Source organism: Mastigoproctus giganteus, chromosome 3 (genome assembly GCF_048544385.1).
Source record: "Mastigoproctus giganteus isolate SK-2022 chromosome 3, ASM4854438v1, whole genome shotgun sequence".
Lineage (NCBI taxonomy): Eukaryota > Metazoa > Arthropoda > Arachnida > Uropygi > Thelyphonidae > Mastigoproctus > Mastigoproctus giganteus.
Genome location: NC_143577.1, coordinates 182,835,641 through 182,855,024, shown reverse-complemented (window position 1 = coordinate 182,855,024; position 19,384 = coordinate 182,835,641). Strand labels below are relative to the sequence as shown.

At 39.2% G+C, this 19,384-nt stretch overlaps 1 protein-coding gene across 1 annotated transcript in view; it reads right to left on the bottom strand.

The window, feature by feature from the left end:
• Positions 1–19,384, bottom strand: part of LOC150088453 (glyoxylate reductase/hydroxypyruvate reductase-like) — a 106,174-nt gene that overhangs the window by 45,960 nt on the left and 40,830 nt on the right. Inside the window, exon 4 of the mRNA XM_090370782.1 lies at positions 4,710–4,826. Within this exon, the coding sequence (XP_090226908.1) occupies positions 4,710–4,826 (117 nt within the window). The remainder of the gene's footprint in view (positions 1–4,709; positions 4,827–19,384) is intronic.

The following is a 19,384-nucleotide window of genomic DNA, read 5'->3' as shown; positions in this document are numbered from 1 at the left end:
GTTCCCACGGACTGGAGATGTGTAAATCTATCCCCAATTCACAACGGGGGATCGAAGGGTGACACGAGTAATTACAGACCACTTCTGTTCTGGGTAAAATAATGGAGTCACTGGTTAAAGATGCAATGCAGGATCATCTAGACAAGACTGCAGCAATAATTCAGACACTGCATGGGTTTGTTAAGGGAAAGTCTTGTCTGACAAATTTGATTGGATATTATGATGTGATTACAAAGGAACTGAATGAAAAAAATAATTTTGATATCATATACTTGGATTTCAGGAAAGCTTTTGACATTTTTGCGCATGGAAGACTACTGTACAAATTGGAGCAGAATGGTATTAAGGTAAGTTGCTACAATGGATAAAAGGATGGTTGAGTGGGAGAAGACAGAGGGTGGTAATCAATGGGCGCTACTTTTCGTGGAATAATGTTATTAGTGGAGTCCCAGAGGGTTCGGTGTTGAGTCCACTGCTGTTTTGTATATTTATCAATGATATTGATGAAGGTATATCAGGCTTAGTGTCGAAGTTTGCAGATGATACAAAGATTAGCAGGGTTGTTCATGACAGTAATGGCACAGTGCTACTGCAACAGGATCTGGAAAATTTGGGAAGATGGGCTGAGAAGTGGCAACTGAAGTTTAACATTGATAAATGCAAAGTACTGCATATGGGTATAAGTAACCCCAGACGAACGTACCAACTGTGTGGTACAACACTTAGGGTGGTACAAAATGACACAGACCTGGGAGTAATTGTGCAGTCAGATATGAAGTTTTTTGAACATTGCAGACAGTCTGCAAGAGCAGGTCACGAGGTTTTGTCAATGATATACAGGAATTTTGCTAGCAGGGAAATGGAGGTGATTGACCCTCTGTATAAGGCAATGGTCGGGCACGCATTGAACACTGCGTACAGGTCTGGAGGTCTCATTTTAGGAAGGATGTAGATTTGCTTGAGCGTGTACAGAGAAGAGCAACACGATTGGTGAGGAGAATGAAGGGATCCTCTTACCAAAAAAAAAAAAAAGGCTCAAGTTCTGCAAATTGCAGCGGCTGGAGACTAGGCACCTGCGAGGTGATCTGATTGAGGTATATGAATGGGTTGAGCAGTCTGAATTCTGATGGGATTCTTCCACTTGTTCAAATTACGAACCTAAGGGGGCATAAATTTAAATTCAGGAAAGACAGCTGTAGAATAAATGTGCGGAAATTTGCCTTTAGCCAGAGTGGTTAATTGCTGGAACAAACTTCCATCTGCCGTTGTGGAAATTGATAGGTTAAATTTAAGGAGGAACTGGAAAATCATTTAGAGGAATAGTTGTGTGAATTTTTTTTTTTTTTTTTTTGGCTGATGCTACATAAGCTCATACGCTTGCTTTCTTGCATCACATGCCACTATTACTATTATTATGGCAAGGGCGTCTCTGCCAAACTCTGACTACGGCTATGACATCGGAAAACTGTGTACTGTAATTCGTCGCTCCATATCACAGCTTCAATTCTGCATGGACGAATTATGATGGACACACCGGGCAATGTCCACTTGTCCAGTTGTGCACTAGGTAAGTGGACACTGCAGTTCCATAAATCTGATGAAATGCAGTTCTCAGCGTATCGTTCTTATACTAAAATCAGTTAGATATGTCGCCTACCTGAACTCCTGCTTGACAGTATTGGGCGCCTCCGTAGCCAGGTGGGCAGGAGCAGCAGTGCGTAGCACACGCTTTTTGAGTAGACCGGGGTTCGAGCCCGTGACCACCAAATACGGAGAATGCGGAAAGGTCAGGGAATGACCATCGCATATCCCCGGAGCAATATGGCTTCAGTTGCTAATGCTCCTAAAAAAAAAAACCTAAATAACAACAACAATTGACAGTATTCGATTAGGACTGAGTTTTACGTACTACTGTTCAGTGCCCGCCGTCCCCCTTACGCCAATTTCTGTGGCCTGGTTAAACGTTTCCTGGCTATTATCATGATGTTTCCATTTTTGCGATCACATCAGTCACAACTGATCTAAGGTGTTGCAAATTTGGTTTTGCTGCAATAACACGAACAGATTAATCTAATATGGCGATGATGACGCTCCGTTGAAAGTCGCTAAGTTCAACGCTTAAGAATTTAACAGGAATTTTGTTGTTCTGCTTGCCTCTTAGAATGAATGCAGTTATTCTTATACCTATATCTGAAACCACACTGGTGTTCGCATATTTAGACAATATAGCGTAAAAGACATTTATGCTAGAAACATATTATAGCTGTCATTATTGCCATAAGGCATATGATATTTGATTGGAAGAAAGCTAGACGAATCAGTGACCATCAGGTTTGAATCGAGAAATGGGCTCTCATAGTAGCTAATTTTTAGCTGTTCCCATTTGATCGAAATCTGCTCAGGAAAAGTAACGGACCTCAACAACTTGTTAATGCATTTTTTTTTTTACTAGGAGTAGATTTCTGTACCTCTTAAGTGGCTCACAGTTGCTTCTAGAGTTCGTTTTATTATTAGTAGTGGAAAATGATGCAAGAAAGCAAGCTTATACAGCATCAGCTAAAAAAAAAAAAAAAAAAAAAAATCCCATTTCACCTATCCATCCCCTCTAGTTTGTTTAGTTCGTCCTTGAATTTATTCAAGCTATCCACTTCTACAGCAACAGATGGAATTTTCTTCCAGCAATCAACTACAGGCAAACTTCCGCACATTTATTCTGCAATAATCTTTCCTTAATTTGAATTTATACCCCCTCATGTGTGTCTAGTCTGAGCAAGAGGAATAATCCCATCAGCATTGAGTTTGCTCAACCCATTCAAATGCTTAAACATTTCAATCATATCACTTCGCAGGTGCCTAGTCTCCAGATGCTGCAATTTGCAGAACTGAAGCCTTTCTTTGCATGAGCACCCCTTTGTTCCCCTCACCAACCTCGTTGCCCTTCTCTATACTCGTTCAGCAGCTCGATATACTTCCTAAAATGAGGCCTCCAGACGTGGCTTGACCACGGCCTTACACAATGGGATAATCACCTCCTTATAATGATATACAGGGATTATCCCTGTATATCATTAACAAAACCAGATGAGCTGTTCTGACAGCCTGTCTGCACTGCTCAGAGAACTTCATATCTTACTGCACAATTAACCCCAGGTCTTTTTCATTTTCCACTATGCTGAGTGTAGTACCACACAGTTGGTATGTTAATCTGGGGTTACTGCTACCCATACGAAGTATTTTTCATTTGTCAATATTAAACTTCAATTGCTATTTCTCAGCCCATCTGCCTAATTTTTCTAAATCTTGTTGCTGTAGCATACCATCGTTACTGTGACTAACCAACCTGCAACCATTGTGTGTCATTTGCAAACAGACATTAAGCCTAATATACCTTCATTGATATCATTAATAAATACAGAAAACAACAAAAGCCCAGTACCGAACCCTGGGGAACTCTACTAATAATATTTATCCATGAAGAGCAGTATCCATTGATAACCACTCTCTGTCTGCTCCCACTCAACCATCCCTTTATCCAGAGCAATTACTTGCCTTTGATGCCACACTGCTCCAATTTGTACAGCAGTCTTTAACACACAACAGTATCAAAAGCTTTCCAGAAATCCAAGTATATGATATTAAAATAATTTTTGCATCCAGTTTCCTTTATTACTGTATTATAACATCCAATCAAATTGGTCAGGCAAGATTGCCCCTTAACAACTCGATGCTGTGACTGCGGTACAAGTGCATTCTCTGGTTAAAGAAGTAATGCAGGATCTAGATGATCCTGCATTACTTCTTTAACCAGAGAATTCATTATTTTCTCCGGGACGAAAGTTAAGCTGTTCTAAAATTACTCATGTCACCCTTTCTGAATCGGAGATACATTCCCACATCTCCAGTCCACAGGGAACTCCCCTGAATCCAAGAATGCTCTCATAATTATGGCTAAGGGTTTTCTTATCTCCTTTGCTTCCTCCCTTAATATAATTGGAAAGATCCCATCCACCCCAGATGGCTTTCTTATGTTTAATTTCAACAATTTTTATTTTTCATCTGCTTTCCTCTCAGTTATTATAAAATCATTTAACTCCCTGTTAGAGTTTGATAAGCTTCTAGCACTCCCCCTAAAGAATTCCCCATGTGTTGGAGATGCTACTTAGTGTCTCCAACACATGTAATGGAGACGCTACTTAGTATCTCCAACACATGTAATGGAGATGCTACTTAGTTCTGCTTAGCATCTCCTCATGTAATGGAGATGCTACTTAGTTCTGCATCATCGAAAGTACAGTTCATATTTTTGTGTATCCACACAAAATGACAAAAAAATAATAATAATAAATAAATGCGACACTGTTCTTGAGACTACCTTTACATATTCCAACTATCACTTAAACAATTTCACAGGCCAAACCAAATGTCAGTTTATCGAGATAAAAAAAAAGAAAAAATTGAGAGAAATAATTTGTGCAATATAATTCTTGAAATAAAATCATGCTCATATTAATATTATAACAAACATTTACATGTTATTTATGACATTTAAATGAATAGTTTAAACTGTTTTCAGTAATTAATTGTCCTCTTGGTAAACTGATATATAGCCCACCCTTATATCAACTGAAAGGGATTTACATATTTTTTAACTTTATACCTTGAGCAGGGTATCTGCCATAAATAAACGAAAGCAGCTCAAATTTACTTACTTTTTTATTGCTCCTGCAGCTGCTACTACTCTTCGTGTTACTGCTAGCAAGAGGGCTACAGTCATCTCCGCCACTGCATTTACAGATATGTCCGGAGTGTAGCTCACCATGATATTTCTAAATACAGAACAGAAAAAATTATCAAGACCCATTTTAGTACTTCTGGGGCAGGTGCTGCACAGTCTTGTGGTTCTAGATTATATGGAATTATTTTAACTTCAGGATTTATATTGCGGTAGATAACCATAGTACTCTTTCGTTCTGATGGCTATTGGTTTGAACAGAAAATACTAACAACGAAATACACTAAATAAGAGGGCGGAATGAAAAGAATATTATTGTATAACTTTTAAAGGAATAGAGATAAACCGAAAAGAAAAAAATATACGTCAAATAGACCAAGACATCAAAAACATTTGGTGTATCATTTTTCTACTTAAGTCCCTCCTAACTCGATACATTTCGTCCATCATTTAAAAGTTTTTTATCTGTTCAAATAGGCTTCTTTCGGCTGAAAGCCCCCCCCCATCTCTTCATGACTGCTTTCACTTTTTCACTCATAATTGTTTCTTCAGAGATGTTCTTTAAATTTTGGGAACGAAATATAAAGTTGCTTGATTTGGGGCAAAATCTGAACTTCAGTGAGCATACAGAACTTCAATTCCTAAGAGGTACCGAATGGAATTGACTGTGGTCATTTTTTCAAAATTTCGGCACGTATAACGTCCAAAAGGTTCCAAAAAAGTCACTTTGCCAGCTGATATTTAGACTTTGAACAAGAAGATTTTTTATGGCGAAATTCCTTGGCCTATTTAGCGGATCATAGTGGTTTATCCAGGATTCATCTGCAGTCACGTTTTGATGTATCATTTTTCTACTTAAGTCCCTACTAACTAGACACATTTCGTCCAGCAGAAATTCGTCTCAGCTGAAAGAATGCATTCTTTTTGCATTGGAATCGGAATAAAAGTCGTTCACAAATTTCTTCTCACCTTTTAATTTCTTCTGGAACCTCCTGAAACTCACCTTGCGCATACCTTGAAAACGCTCTTTAAAAATCTCTAAAGTTGGAGCGATATCCGATTGTTTAATCTGGTAATCACTACAAACAGGTATTTATTTTCGTTTATGCGCTTCGAAGGTCAAAGTTACCGGTCGTCTGCTCGGCTCTGACCATCGACAACAGCATTACCAACCAGGGCCGTGCAAATATACTTGGGAACCAGAATGCAAAAGGGGTTAGGGGGCCTTGTTTATTTGTGTTGAGACTTTGATGGCTCCCTCGATTGGGGGCCCTAGATCGAGGGCCCTGATGCGGCGCATCGAATGCACTCCTCCCCCCATTTGCACAGCCCTGTTACCAACTTCAGGATTTTTGAGTCGTAAAACCCCACCGACGAACAGTGCTGACGTCAATAAAAAAAAAAAAAAAAAAAAAAGAAGTATTTGAACTAAGGAAAAGTATGATTCCAGTGATACGAGGTTGATCAAATCCATCTGGCTAGAGGCGCCGAAGTGTTTTTGTGCTGCCGTTCTTACTGGCTGCACAACTGGAAGATCTACCCTTTTCTTGATCTCTCTCTTCCCCCCCCCCCTTGGTTTATCCCTTTTCACTTTTTGATATATATACGTATGCATGTTTGCGTATAAATGCTAAAAACCAATATATATATATATATATATATATATATATATATATATATATATATATATACTTAGTATATATATATATATATATTTTATTTATTTATTTATTTATTTACTCTTTTTTTTTTTTTTATTATTTTTTTGTTATCTTAGTTAATTATTTTTATTCATTTCTTTCTCTTCCTTTCGGGTTTTTTTTATTTTATTTATTATTTTTTTTTATATTTTTTTTTCTCCTCTGGAGTGGGCCCCAGAGAAGGAAAAAAAATTTTTTATTTTTATTTTATTTATTTATTTTTTTTTATTTATTTATTTTTTTATTTTATTTTATTTTATTTTATTATTATTTTTTTTTTGTCTCATACTCTGAGACCATAGGTGTCCCATCTACTGGAACTGGCCCACCTTCCCGTGGTGTGGACGAGTACCCAGAATCATCTGTCCAGGTGACTGATGCTTCTGGGCACAGTGCTGACGTCAATTTGATTCTTATACATGCCTATTATTTTATTGTTATTATGTTTAAAAATGTGAAGAGTAGTTACTGCTTATCGTTTATACCGCAAATGGTTCAAGAAATTTTAAGTTAAAATCAGTAGCTCTCTATGGGGAAAGAATTACCATACTTTAGAAGGAACTGAGTGAGGTGCTAACTGCACAGAAAAAAGATTTGGTGTTCAAAGATTTCGTTCTTATACTGTTCCTCTGTAAGGTGGAGCGTATGCCTGCCCAGACCATCAAGATCACTTTCTTCATAGCGGTGTTTTTCCCTAATATTTATGGATTGGTTTCTGGTCCAACTCTCTCTTCAGACATATCCTAATCTGAAGGACCGCTTCGGAGGTGGTTCCTTTCTCTGACATTGTAAATCTTACTGAAATTGAATAAGTGCAGTGCATGTACTATATCTGCCATTAGAAATTTTGCTTGTCGCAGTATAACCGCAGTCGTTTTTGCGCCAGTAAAATCAAAATCAAATCAAGCAATAAAAAAAGCTGTGCCTGTTGTGAGATATACAGACAAAACCCTTGTACCTAAAAAATATGTCAGGTTTTGTATCCCCAAACCATTTCCCTTCTACTTTTACTTTGGAATGAGAATATTTTTCTGATTGCGGTGAGAGGATCTTCAGACCGAAATCCATAAAATAGACCAAAGAGCTGATATTTGTGGACGAGAAGAACTAGCTCGAGATTTTCTGTCCAACGATTACCCTGTGTTTGCAATACATGCTCATGTATTGCAAACAGAGATTTCGTTGGACAGTCTAGGGCTTCATAATCACTTGTCTTTCTTTCTTTTTTTCTTTTTTGTTTAACGAGATTATAATGTGGGACATTGTAAATGCCAATTATGACAAAACTTTAGTGAGAGACTGGTTTTAAATGTTTCTTAATAATGCACAAATTCTGAAAAACTTTCGATCTGAAATTAGAGTTATACAAATTGGTACATGAACGGGCAAAAATGATGCATTGATAAAACACCTTAATAAGATACTACCTGTACCCGTTGCAAAAATTTCGCAATTGGTAGCAGGGTTTTTCTCTAGCTGTCCTAAAGAAATGTAGTCCGTGTTTCATCGTGAGCATGTAAGCCAGTAAGCATCGAATCCTTTCTCATTTCTTGTATCTCAAGAAACTTATAAATTTTCTTTGGTTTTACCATCTTTCCGATTATTCAAAATGTGCACGTTGAGTAACAATCATCTTTCCGATTATTCAAAATGTGCACGTTGGGTAACAATTTCACACGTACAAAATTTAGCACAGTCTATAATAATTCTTTGAAAACGAAATTTTTTATATTTTTGTGCCCTTCTGGTAACCTTATCTTAACATGCTGGAATGATCTGACCAAGACATTGCTACATACAATTGGCCGCGACTAAATACAGGGTTAGTAAGCGAAATTCCGACTCTATTAAACGTTTGCCTTTGACTTTTATCTATAGTCATCGCAAAAGCCAGCCGAATAGGAAACTGCCGTCTCTTAAATGAGAATGGCAAAGTCGAATCGGATGGAGTTAAATGTACACGCGGTAAGAGTACCTGTTTTCCTTTAGCTTCTCCTGTTATTTCTAGATCCAAACAATTCTGATGCATAACTTTGATTATAAGTCTCGTACCACTGATCAATCATTCTGAAATTGCCATATTCCGCAGTAAAATAAAAAGATTCCCCGACTTTTCTCACTTAAAATGTACTTAACATTTTACACACTTAACATTCCAACCTCACTTGAAACATATAAGGAATAAAGTAAGAAACTACGCAGCCTTAATTGAAAGAGTTACCAGGAGGGACTGGGGACTTAAAAAAACGCACCCTGTCACTATATTACAAAACCATCTTCATTCCTGTAATCACATATGCGTCACCTATATGGTACCACAAATCTATAACTGCTGTAAACAGAAGACCCCTGGATACCACCGAAGAACTATACTCCTTGTTATCACCTGAGTTTGCCGAACGGTCAGTACACACGCTCTGCAGGTCCTCGCGGGAGCCCTCCCGCTGGCACAAATAAAAATTCCTACCAGATATTGACAGGGTGTACTCCCGGACCCCGCCCTGGTTTCATCCAGCATTAAATATGACCTTTCTAATCAGAGGACATAGCCCATACAACGCCAAATTGGCAGCCTTTGGCTTGGTTGACAGCCCACTATGTATTTGCGGCATATATACATATAATCGTGTTAATTACAATGTTATAAGTATAATAAACATGCAACATATTCACACAGCAAATCACATCACGCAACTAATCAGAAGTATTAATTGTGGTACAGGAACCAGAAGACAGCAGTCTTTTTCTGTCCTAGGAAGAACGAAAACCGCACCCACTGGAAGTAGTGCTATACCAATTGGTGTTAGCTACTCCTGTATCCACAGCTGCCCAAACTGAGGTACCAGCTAATAAAAAAAAAAAAAAAAAAAAGTAGATGGCAGGCGATATCAGTTTTAAGAAATATCGATAGACATTGCAGGTGTTGGGTTGGTTCCTTGTTGTTGATATGTTGATAAATTTGAGAAGAGTTGCTTTCTTTTGGTGAAAACAGCAGAGCAGAACTGTTGTAGAGCTGAGAACGATTGAGCATTTTCAGTCAGCGCCACTTCGTTTCCTTCAGAGAAGTTACTGACAGCAGCTTGTAGTGTAGATCTGTCATCGTGGTACAGGCTGCAGCGATACAGAATGTGCGTCCAGGTTTCCTCAACACCACACAAGCAGAGATTGGTGTCAGACAAGCCAAATTGAAATAGTTTGGAGTTGATGGAGCCGTGCCCAGTAAGTATATACGATGTTGTTAGGCTGGGAGAAAACCATTGGTGGACGTTCTTGTTGAGAGGGCAGGTAATTGCAGGAACAAAAGAGCGGGTGACTTGACCAGTAGTACTGGAATCCCATCGTGATTGCCACACACTGATAAGTTCATTCCAGATTCTCCGTTTCTCGTCTTTGATGTCAGCAGTTAAGTTGCATGAGATGCCGAGAATCTCGCCGGGAACTCCCTGCTTTAGACGATAGCATAGTCCTTTGAAGATGACATGCAGGTCTAGTGGTAAGACTCCAGCAAGGACCTGCAGAGTAGCAGAGGACACTGTCCTGCAGGCCCGGAGCATGGCAAGCAGCATAATCCGTTGAATGGAGATGAGCTTGGAACGGAGTTTAACATTGACGGCTCTATGAAATCAGACTCCCGAAGCATATGTTGTTATTGGTACGAATACTGCTGTATAATATAGTAAGAGAGTCTTCCTATTTAGTCCCCAGTCCGATTTGGAAATTCGAATAACTGCTGCAGTGAACTTCTTAATCTTCGAGGCGAGGTGATTAATATGAGAGGAGATGGTTAATCTGTCATCTAAAATTACGCCAAGATGTTTTAATTCAGGAACAAAAGGGATTTGCTTTCCGTCTAACTTTATATTTGGAGGTCTTCTGTAATCTAACTTGCCCTTAAAAATAATCAGTTTTGTTTTTGTGGCAGATATTCGCAGTTTATGTATACTTGACCACTTGATTAGCTCAGAAAGAGTTATATTGGCTGATTGTTCTAGTTGAAGACGCGATAGACCTGGAATTAGAAGAACCAAATCATCGGCGTAGGCGAAGGCAGAGATATTGTCAGGTTTTTGCGTGAGCCAGCTGTCCAAAACTATGTTCCAGAAGAGGGGTCCCAGAACTGATCCCTGGGGCATCCTCTTGAGATGGTCCTTGAGAGAGACTGCTGTTTCGAGATTACTTGGATGAGTCTATTGTGGAAGTAGTTTCTAATAACTTGGAACAGTTGCTGAGAGCATTTGGCTTTGGTAAGACGATTGAGAGCGCTCTCCCACCAGAGGGAATCGAAAGCTCCCTCGAAGTCAATGAATATGGCCATTTCATATTTAGTCCTCGAAGCTGATAAGTGGTTAACTAAAGAGACAAAGGCGTCTTCACAGGATTTTCCCTTCTTGAAACCAAATTGGGATGGAGACATTAAGTTTTAACCTTCAATGAAATCTGCTACTCTGGGTGCTAACAATCTTTCAAATAGTTTGCCAAGGTTTGCCAAAAGAGAGATGGGTCTGTATGCTCTCATTTATTTTTGTCTAGCTTGTGAATAATTTTGATCAGAGCTACCTTCCAGAGATTAGGAAATATCCCCTGAGTAAGACATTTGTTGTACATAGAAGTATTTCTGGAAATTACACCATTTTCCACAAGATCTAAACCCGGACATTTATGGATATTTATTTTGCTTAGGGCCAGCTTTAACTCGGGAAGAGTGAAGAGATCCGTTTCATATGAGGAGTGGTAGGTTGAGTTGCTGTTCCTGATAGATATTTGTTCTGTAGTTTCTGTGGTGAGATCGTCCAGGGGAAGCAAGCGATCCAGGATGGCGTTAACTGAGTCATTCCAGTTAGTGGTTTCTGTGTTTTTGTTCACTAGTGTTGTACACTTCATGAGAATGATACTTGTTTTTGCTAATTTTATATAATAGACCCCAGGGATCAGAATTTCCTGTGGAGTAAACTAAGTGTTGCCAGGAGGCAAGTTTTTGTTTTGCAATTGTATTTATGTATTCGTTCCGCTGGCCTTTATAAATATTTTAGTCTGGTGACTTCTGGTTCAGCCCAGTACCTTCTCCGTTGGAAGTCTCTGCGTGATTTGTATACTTTTTTGCACAGAGTGGAAAGTTCAGCTGTCCACCATGGAATTGTAGTATGCTTGCTAATTTTCTTCTTAGCCGAGCGTTCTGTAGCATGAAGTAAGGCAGCCTGTACATAGAATGTATATTCTGAGGCATTGAATTGGTTTTTCAAAGACCGGCGAGTGTTAATGTTAAAATCCTGATGAATTGAAGACATAAATAAAGGCCATTTGATGATTTTGATAGAAAATCTTGTACCTGTAGTATTTGGAAGGAGAGATACCTTAAAAGTGATTGCTCGGTGGTCACTGTTTGTGTAGTCAGTATGTATGGTCCAATCAGAGATCCTCGAGGACATGGCGGACGTTGAAATGGTTAAATCAATGTTTGATTCTCCGTGGACGTTTGAGAAGGTGTGCGGTTGGTTGGTTGGGTAAGTTGTGCAGATTTAAGTTGTAGGTGAATAAAAATTCCTCGAAAATCCTACCTCTGTTGTCCAAGACACTGCTGAACCATAGGAAAGATTTTGCGTTTGAATCAGTTGTAATTATTAAATATGTGGAATTTAAAATAGCAAACACTTGTTCTAGATATCTTTGTGATAAATTAATATCTGCTGATGGTGGACAATATAGTGACAGTAAGTAGAACGAGAAAGTTGATGTAGAGACAAAAATGCAGGTGGAATTTTTATTACACAAGCCAGAGATAACAGTGATATCCAGCTTGTTGTTGAATGTGACGATGACAGATTTAGGATCTGTTGCAGAGGACTGGATGATTCTTGTAGTCATGGGATATCCCATAACTTTTGAAGATTGCCCATAAATGTGCTTAGTAGTAGTGGCATGTGATGCAAGAAAGCAAATGTATGAGCTTATGCAGCATCAGCCAAAAAAAAAAAAAAAAAAATCACACCATTCCCTCCAAATGCCCAGTCCAGTTCCTCCTTAAATTTATTCAACCTATCAACTTCCACAACGACAGATGGAAGTTTGTTCCAGCAATTAACCACCCGCTGGCTAAAGGCAAATTTCCGCACATCTATTCTACATCTGTCTTTTCTTAATTTGAATTTATGCCCCCTTAGGTTCGTAATCTGAACAAGTGGAAGGATCCCATCAGAATTCAGCGTGCTGAACCCATTCAAGGTCTTATACACCTCAATCAGATCACCGCGCAGGTGCCTAGTCTCCAGCCACTGCAATTTGCAGAACTTAAGCCTCTCTTGATAAGAGGATCCCTTCATTCCCCTCACCAATCTTGTTGCCCTTCTCTGTACACGCTCAAGTAAATCTACATCCTTCCTAAAATGAGGCCTCCAGACCTGCAGGCAGTACTCAAGGCGTGACCTGACCATTGCCTTATACAGAGGGATAATCACCTTTTCCCTGCTAGCAAAATTCCTATATATCATTGACAAAACCCCATGACCTGCCCTGGCAGCCTGTCTGCATTGCTCAGAACACTTCATATCTGCCTACACAATTACTCCCAGGTCTTTTTCATTTTCTACCACCTTAAGTGTGTGTGAGCCGACCGGGCTAGCCGAGTGGGTAAAGTACCTGCCCGGCAACCCAAAGGTTGCGGGTTCGATTCCAGCCTCGGGCTTGGATCAAAGTACTGCAAAAACCTTGGGAGGTGCAATATGGCCACAGAAGCCGATGCGCCAACAACTACCAAATCAAAAAAAAAAAAAAAAAACCTTAAGTGTAGTACCACACAGTTGGTACGTTTCTCTGGGGTTACTTCTACCCATATGCAGTACTTTGCATTCGTCAAGGTTAAACTTCAGTTGCCACTTCTTAGCCCATCTGCCCAAATTATCTAGATTCTGTTGCAGTAGCACACTGCCATTACTGTCATTAACAACCCTGCCAACCTTTGTATCATCTGCAAACTTCGACACTAAGCCTGATATACTTTCATCAATATCATTGATAAATAGACAAACCAACAGTGGACCCAACACCGAACCCTGTGGGACTCCACTAATAACATTAGTCCAAGAAGAGCAGCACCCATTGATTACCATCCTCTGTTTTCTCGCACTTAACCATCCTTTTATCCATTGTAGCAACTTACCCTTAATACCATTCTACTCCAATTTGTACAATAGTCTTCCATGCGCAACAGTGTCAAAGGCTTTCCTGAAATCCAAATATATATCAAAATTATTTTTTGCATCCAGTTCCTTTGTAACCACATCATAATATCCTGTAAGATGTAAAATCTTACAAGTATAATATTTTATAAAAAGTGAGATTAATATAAAGTAAAGCTTATGAAATAGCAATATGGGACAGCAAAACATTACCAATCACTAATATTACTAAGGCACTCCAAGGGATTAAAATTAGACAAGGTTAAATTATAGAAAGGGGAGCGGTAAGCTTGACAAAGGCAATAAGGGATGAGCTCCTAGGATAACATCAAAACAACGGGAACGGTAGCAGAGACTACTGGCGACTATGTGCGAATAATTAAGGCTCTGAAAGAACAAAGGGCAGTAGGCTGAATATTGTAGGACATTTCTTTGATCGTGACACCCGGAGATGGGACAAGTAGTAAATACAGGTCAAATGCACGGATTAGAACTAAGGCTGGCGTGGCGTCTGGCTGTCGGCGATGGCCAGTTTGGTAGATCGTGTGAAATAAATCCGCTAAGTTTAACCAGGGGTGGCGAAGATGACGGCGCACTTCAAAGGTACAGACAACCTGCGAAAATTACAATTTATTATAATAAGAGGTTGAATCGTACATTGTAGATACAGCTTGAGAAAAGTTAAGGGACGAATAGGACAGAATGAAAGTTTGAAAAAAAGAAGAAGATTGGTTAAAGCGGAAAAACAGGGGCAGGCCTGACATATAGGGGCGGTACGTAGTTGAGATGAACAAAAAGGAAGAACGGGGGTAAAAGCAAAAAATTTGAGCTTCGAGAAAAGTCTGTGAGCCTGGAAACATTGAGGTGAGCTTCGAGAAAAGTCTGTGAGCTTGGAAACAGGGAGGTGAGCTTCGAGAAAAGTCTGTGAGCTTGGAAACAGGGATGTGAGCTTGAAAAAAAGTCTGTGAGCTTGGAAAGAGGTATGTGAGCTTCGAAGAAGACGGTGAGCTTCGAAACAGGTCTGTGAGCTTCGAAAGAGTTTTTTAAAAAAAGGATGGAGCAAAGTCATAGGCGGAGGAGTAACTAGATGAGAAGGAGCAGAAACCGAAGAATTAGTAGCTGGAGAGAAAGGGAGCGAAATCCGCAGAATCAGTAGCTCGAGAGAAAGGAGCGAAAACTCGGAATTAGTAGCTCGATAAAGTGGCGAATGGAAGTAGCCCGTATAAAGTGGAGAAAGGCCGCAGAAGGAAGATAGCAGTCCCCGAAACGACGGAGTATGATCGTACCGCTAAGTGCCAGTCCAGTCCAGATAGAACAGTAAGTTCAGCAGAATACCAGAATTGTGACCAGCACGAAAATTTCGCTAGAAGTCCGGAGATGAATGCCCTTGACATATGATGATGCCAGTCCCAACAAGGAGCTGAAGCCCCCAAAACAGAGGAGCTCGATTCGAAGAATTAAGTAAGTGACTAGCATATAGTATTCTCATTTACCCCTAAAGGACTGTAGGAACCCTAACAGTAGATTAGTGGAAGTTTAGAAAGATACCGTGAGGTATATATATATGTGTACAACTTATACACATAAAGTAAAGATAAGTTAGATAATAATTGTAATTTGACAGGTATAACTAAGTAAATTGAGAAAATACGGGTGTTTAATGATAGTAATGACTTGATTATTGTATAATTAGACATATGTAGGAAGGCAAAGAAGAGAAAATTGGATATTTGGTATTAAGTTATTGTATGAAATATATGTATGATATATTTTGGAAGTAAAGAGACACAGAGTAAGAGATAGCCTTCTAAATGTAGCTGGGACAAGCATTAGTCCAGAAATTTATATCAAATGTATGATTTATCCTAATTAGAGAAGTTTGTGATATTATACTCCCCGAGACAAAAAGGCGCACTAAATAAGTCAGAAGAGCGAAATTCCTAAATCAGTTACAGGGTAAGAATTTGATTTACATAGGTTGTATAAAAGTGATGTTAACTAAACCTCTTAAGTATTTATGGATCATGTGTAAAGAAGAAGAAACTGTAGCAATTTTCTGTAATGATATTGATTGTGTTGTATACAAAGAGATAACCTTGCTAAAGTAAACCAATGTACGTAATTGCATATATATAACTGATACTACATAGGAAAAATTGAATAATAATAGTATGTGCCTGAGAGTTGATAAATTTCATGTTGTATATATAAGTGTAAATAAACCATGTTATGTTATATATTAATGTGTGTGTGTGTTGTTAGTCATTCTTGAACACTCAGCCTTTCCGAAGGGAATTATAAACAATTGAGAAGTCTTTCCGAAGGGAATTATAAATAATTGAGAAGTTCCCTTGAGTCTGGAATTCTCCTGTAAAGCAAGGTCAGATGGGTAAGTGGGGGAAATAAGATAAAGTGGACAAACACACTTAAGGGAACAAAACAAAATAAAAACAAGAAACAAACAAATAAGAATATAACATTAAATAAGATAAAAAAAATCAACCCCCCACAATCCTATCAAATTTGCCAGACAAGACTTTCCCTTAACAAACCCATGCTGTGTCTGAATTATTGCTGCAGTCTTGTCTAGATGATCCTGCAATGCATCTTTAACCAGCGACTCCATTATTTTACCCGGAACAGAAGTTAAACTAACTGGTCTGTAATTACTCGTGTCACCCTTTGATCCCCCTTTGTGAATTGGGGATACATTTGCACATCTCCAGTCAGTGGGAACCTCCCCTGAGTCCAAGGATGCTTTCATAATTATGGCCAAGGGTTTGCTTAGGTGCTTTGCCGCCTCCTTTAATATAACTGGATAGATCCCATCCACCCCAGGTGCTTTTCTTACGTTTAACTTCAACAGTTTCTCTTCCACTTTGCTCTCAGTTATTACAAAATCATTAAGTATCCTGCTACAATTTGATAACCTTCTGCCATTTTCAAATCTTAATAATTCCTCACGTGTGAATGTAGATGCAAAATACTCATTCAGTTTGTTTGCCATCTGAGCAGGATCATCAACAGTCGAACCATCGATGTCAAGTGGACCAATCAGATTCAGCCCCTTCCTTTTAGAGTTTATATAAGTAAAGAAATCCTTGCTGTTTTTCTTAGCATCTTTTGCCAAGGATTTCTCGTAATCTGCCTTCGCCTGCCGAACCTCCTTTGTGACCTGATTACATATTAACCGATATCTGCCATAGGCTTCTGAGTCGCTTGATAATTTATATCAAGCGACTTCAGGAACCTTAGAGACATAAGGTTCCTGAATGCATATAATATCAAATAAATTTTCTGCTGCAATGAGCCTGATCTCCTCAGCAACGCATCTAGAGCATTGTGCATTGATCTGCATGATTGTAAGTTGGAAGGGACAGTCTGGTTCGCTGCCTAGCTATGCAGTGAGAGGCACACTGCCCATCTTTGGTCTCGAGATCGGTTGTACCGCTGGTTGTTCATTATGATTGCCAAACGATGGCATTACAAAGAGACCTGCGGGCCAGATATCTGTGTTTAGATATCTTTCTATATTGGGACTTTTGATCTTAATCGGGAAAGAGGAATAGGATGGATGCCTGGTATGGACCTTTATGGGGGTACCGGGTATGTTGAGCTGCTTCAGAAGGGTTTCAATTTGTTCTACTGTTGTTTCCGGGCATAGTCGACTTATAAAAATGCTGGAGGGCCTTGCCCTCCTTCCTCTACGCTGCACCCTTTTAATACCCAGTGTGTTAGGGTTAGAGCCAATAACTGCATCACGATTCTGAGCTGTTTGGGTGAAGAAGATCTTGTCTTGCTTGGAAGTAACGTTACTGTTGATAGGTGCTGATTTCATTCTCCATGCTCTTGGTTCAACTGTCTTCTTGGAGCTACTTTCAAACGGCATGTTGTGACCATCAGTTGTATTTGTTGCATTACTGTTCGTTGTTGGTCGGAAGTAATGCTGTTGTATGTTTTTCTGCAAATAGCTCGATTTGGGCTGTTTGGATTTTTTGTAGTTCAGTTCTGAACCTCTGACGGCCGCTTTAGTTGGTCTTCTGGTGTTCTGATGCATTATTTCTCCTTGTGCAGCTGGTAACTGGTGTGTAGTCTGGTTTGGTCTGTTTAGCTGAGAGGATCTGTCACCTCTTAATAAGGAATCTGGAGTTTTTCTTTGTGTGATTTTTTTGATAAATTCTAAATAGTCAGAATTCCTTAGCATTTCTTCAAGAGGACTAGAGACCTCAAGAGCAGGTTTATTATTATTATTAATCGGCACCTTAGGTTACTGCGGTACAGTCTCACTAGGCGCGGAAGAGACAGGATTTGATGTTTGAGTACCCACTTCCCTTTTGAGTATGGTTTCCTTTTCTTTTGTTGAGCTATTCGGGGTTCTTAGGTATGTTTCAAGAGTATCGGCTATTCTGTTAATGCCTTCAAGTATCATCTCAAAGCCCTTTGTTTCATGCCCTTCTCTGTACAATATTAAATCCTCAATTTTCTCGAGAGGTTATACCCAGTTTTTCCCCATTGGCCGAGATATATATTTTTAAATTATTTATCTTGCTAATACAAGTGGCATGAAATTCTGAATTTTTTATTTTTATATCTTTGTTTTGCTACCGGGTTCAAAGATCGCAACAGATTGTGGTTTATGGTCTTCTGTGTGGTTTACTGCTCCGGGCGTCCTCGATTCAGGTGGTCCAATAATTGTAATGTTATTTCGCGTATTCTTTGCTTTTCTAAGTGTTTTCTTCATTGTGATTTTCCTGTACGGAAATCTGAAAGTGCCGGTCGGGGAGTTATTCCTAGAAACGCTAGAGCTACATATAGTTGGCTGGACACCGGAGGCACGTATTGGCCTGTCACTTAGACGTTTTAATTGTGCACATTCCTTTCGTGGGCAGGTAGAAGATTTATATTTCTTCATTGTTAGGCCAAATGGAAATTTCCAGACAATTGTTTACAAGCCCTAAGGATACTTGTAGGGTAGATCTATACTTGGACGGAGTAGGAATTTGAATTGCGGGAAAATTCCTAAGGGAATTGATTGGATTATCCCAACAACAGGGTCGATACTAGCAATTTTGACCTTGGAAGCCTATTGTTCCAGAATTCTGGCAATCAGCAGTAACATTATCGGCCGTCTAATATTAATTTTAAAATTGAAAATTGCACTGTACCTGTTACTTGTGGAATTAAATTGAAAGGATTGACGTATAGCTTACACTATCCTGGATTCCGTAGATGTCAAATATAGATCAGTTTGGTGAAGCTAATACAAGAACACAGTAACTAAACTGGGAGCACATAAACATGCGACCTGACCGTGGAAAGACTGCTCAGTACTTTTTTTTGTATTTTCGGGCAGGCGGAGATATGGAAAAATCTGATGCACCGATGTGAACACTATGAGGACCTGCCATGCCTAGGAGGGCAAGAGGGGAGCACCCCGACTCCTGTCTCCCTCTACGTCTTACGCTGTCAAGCATTGATTCCCTGAGGAACATGTTTCCAGCCAATTGTCTTCGGATCTTCAATAAATTTAGGATCCACCCTGATAGGTTCTGTGAAGACAAGCCCTACAGGAAGGAAATCCTCAAGAACTGCTACCAGATTATGAACTTATAATACTCACCTGCTCCTGGATAGACTGTTTTTTTTTTTTTTTTTTTTTTTTAACTTGCCTATTTGTATATGACAAAGACTTTTTGTCTTCATGCAATCATATATTTTGTATATTACTGTATATTTTGTACATTATTGTATATTTAGTCCTGTAAAAGTCTCGGGTCGAG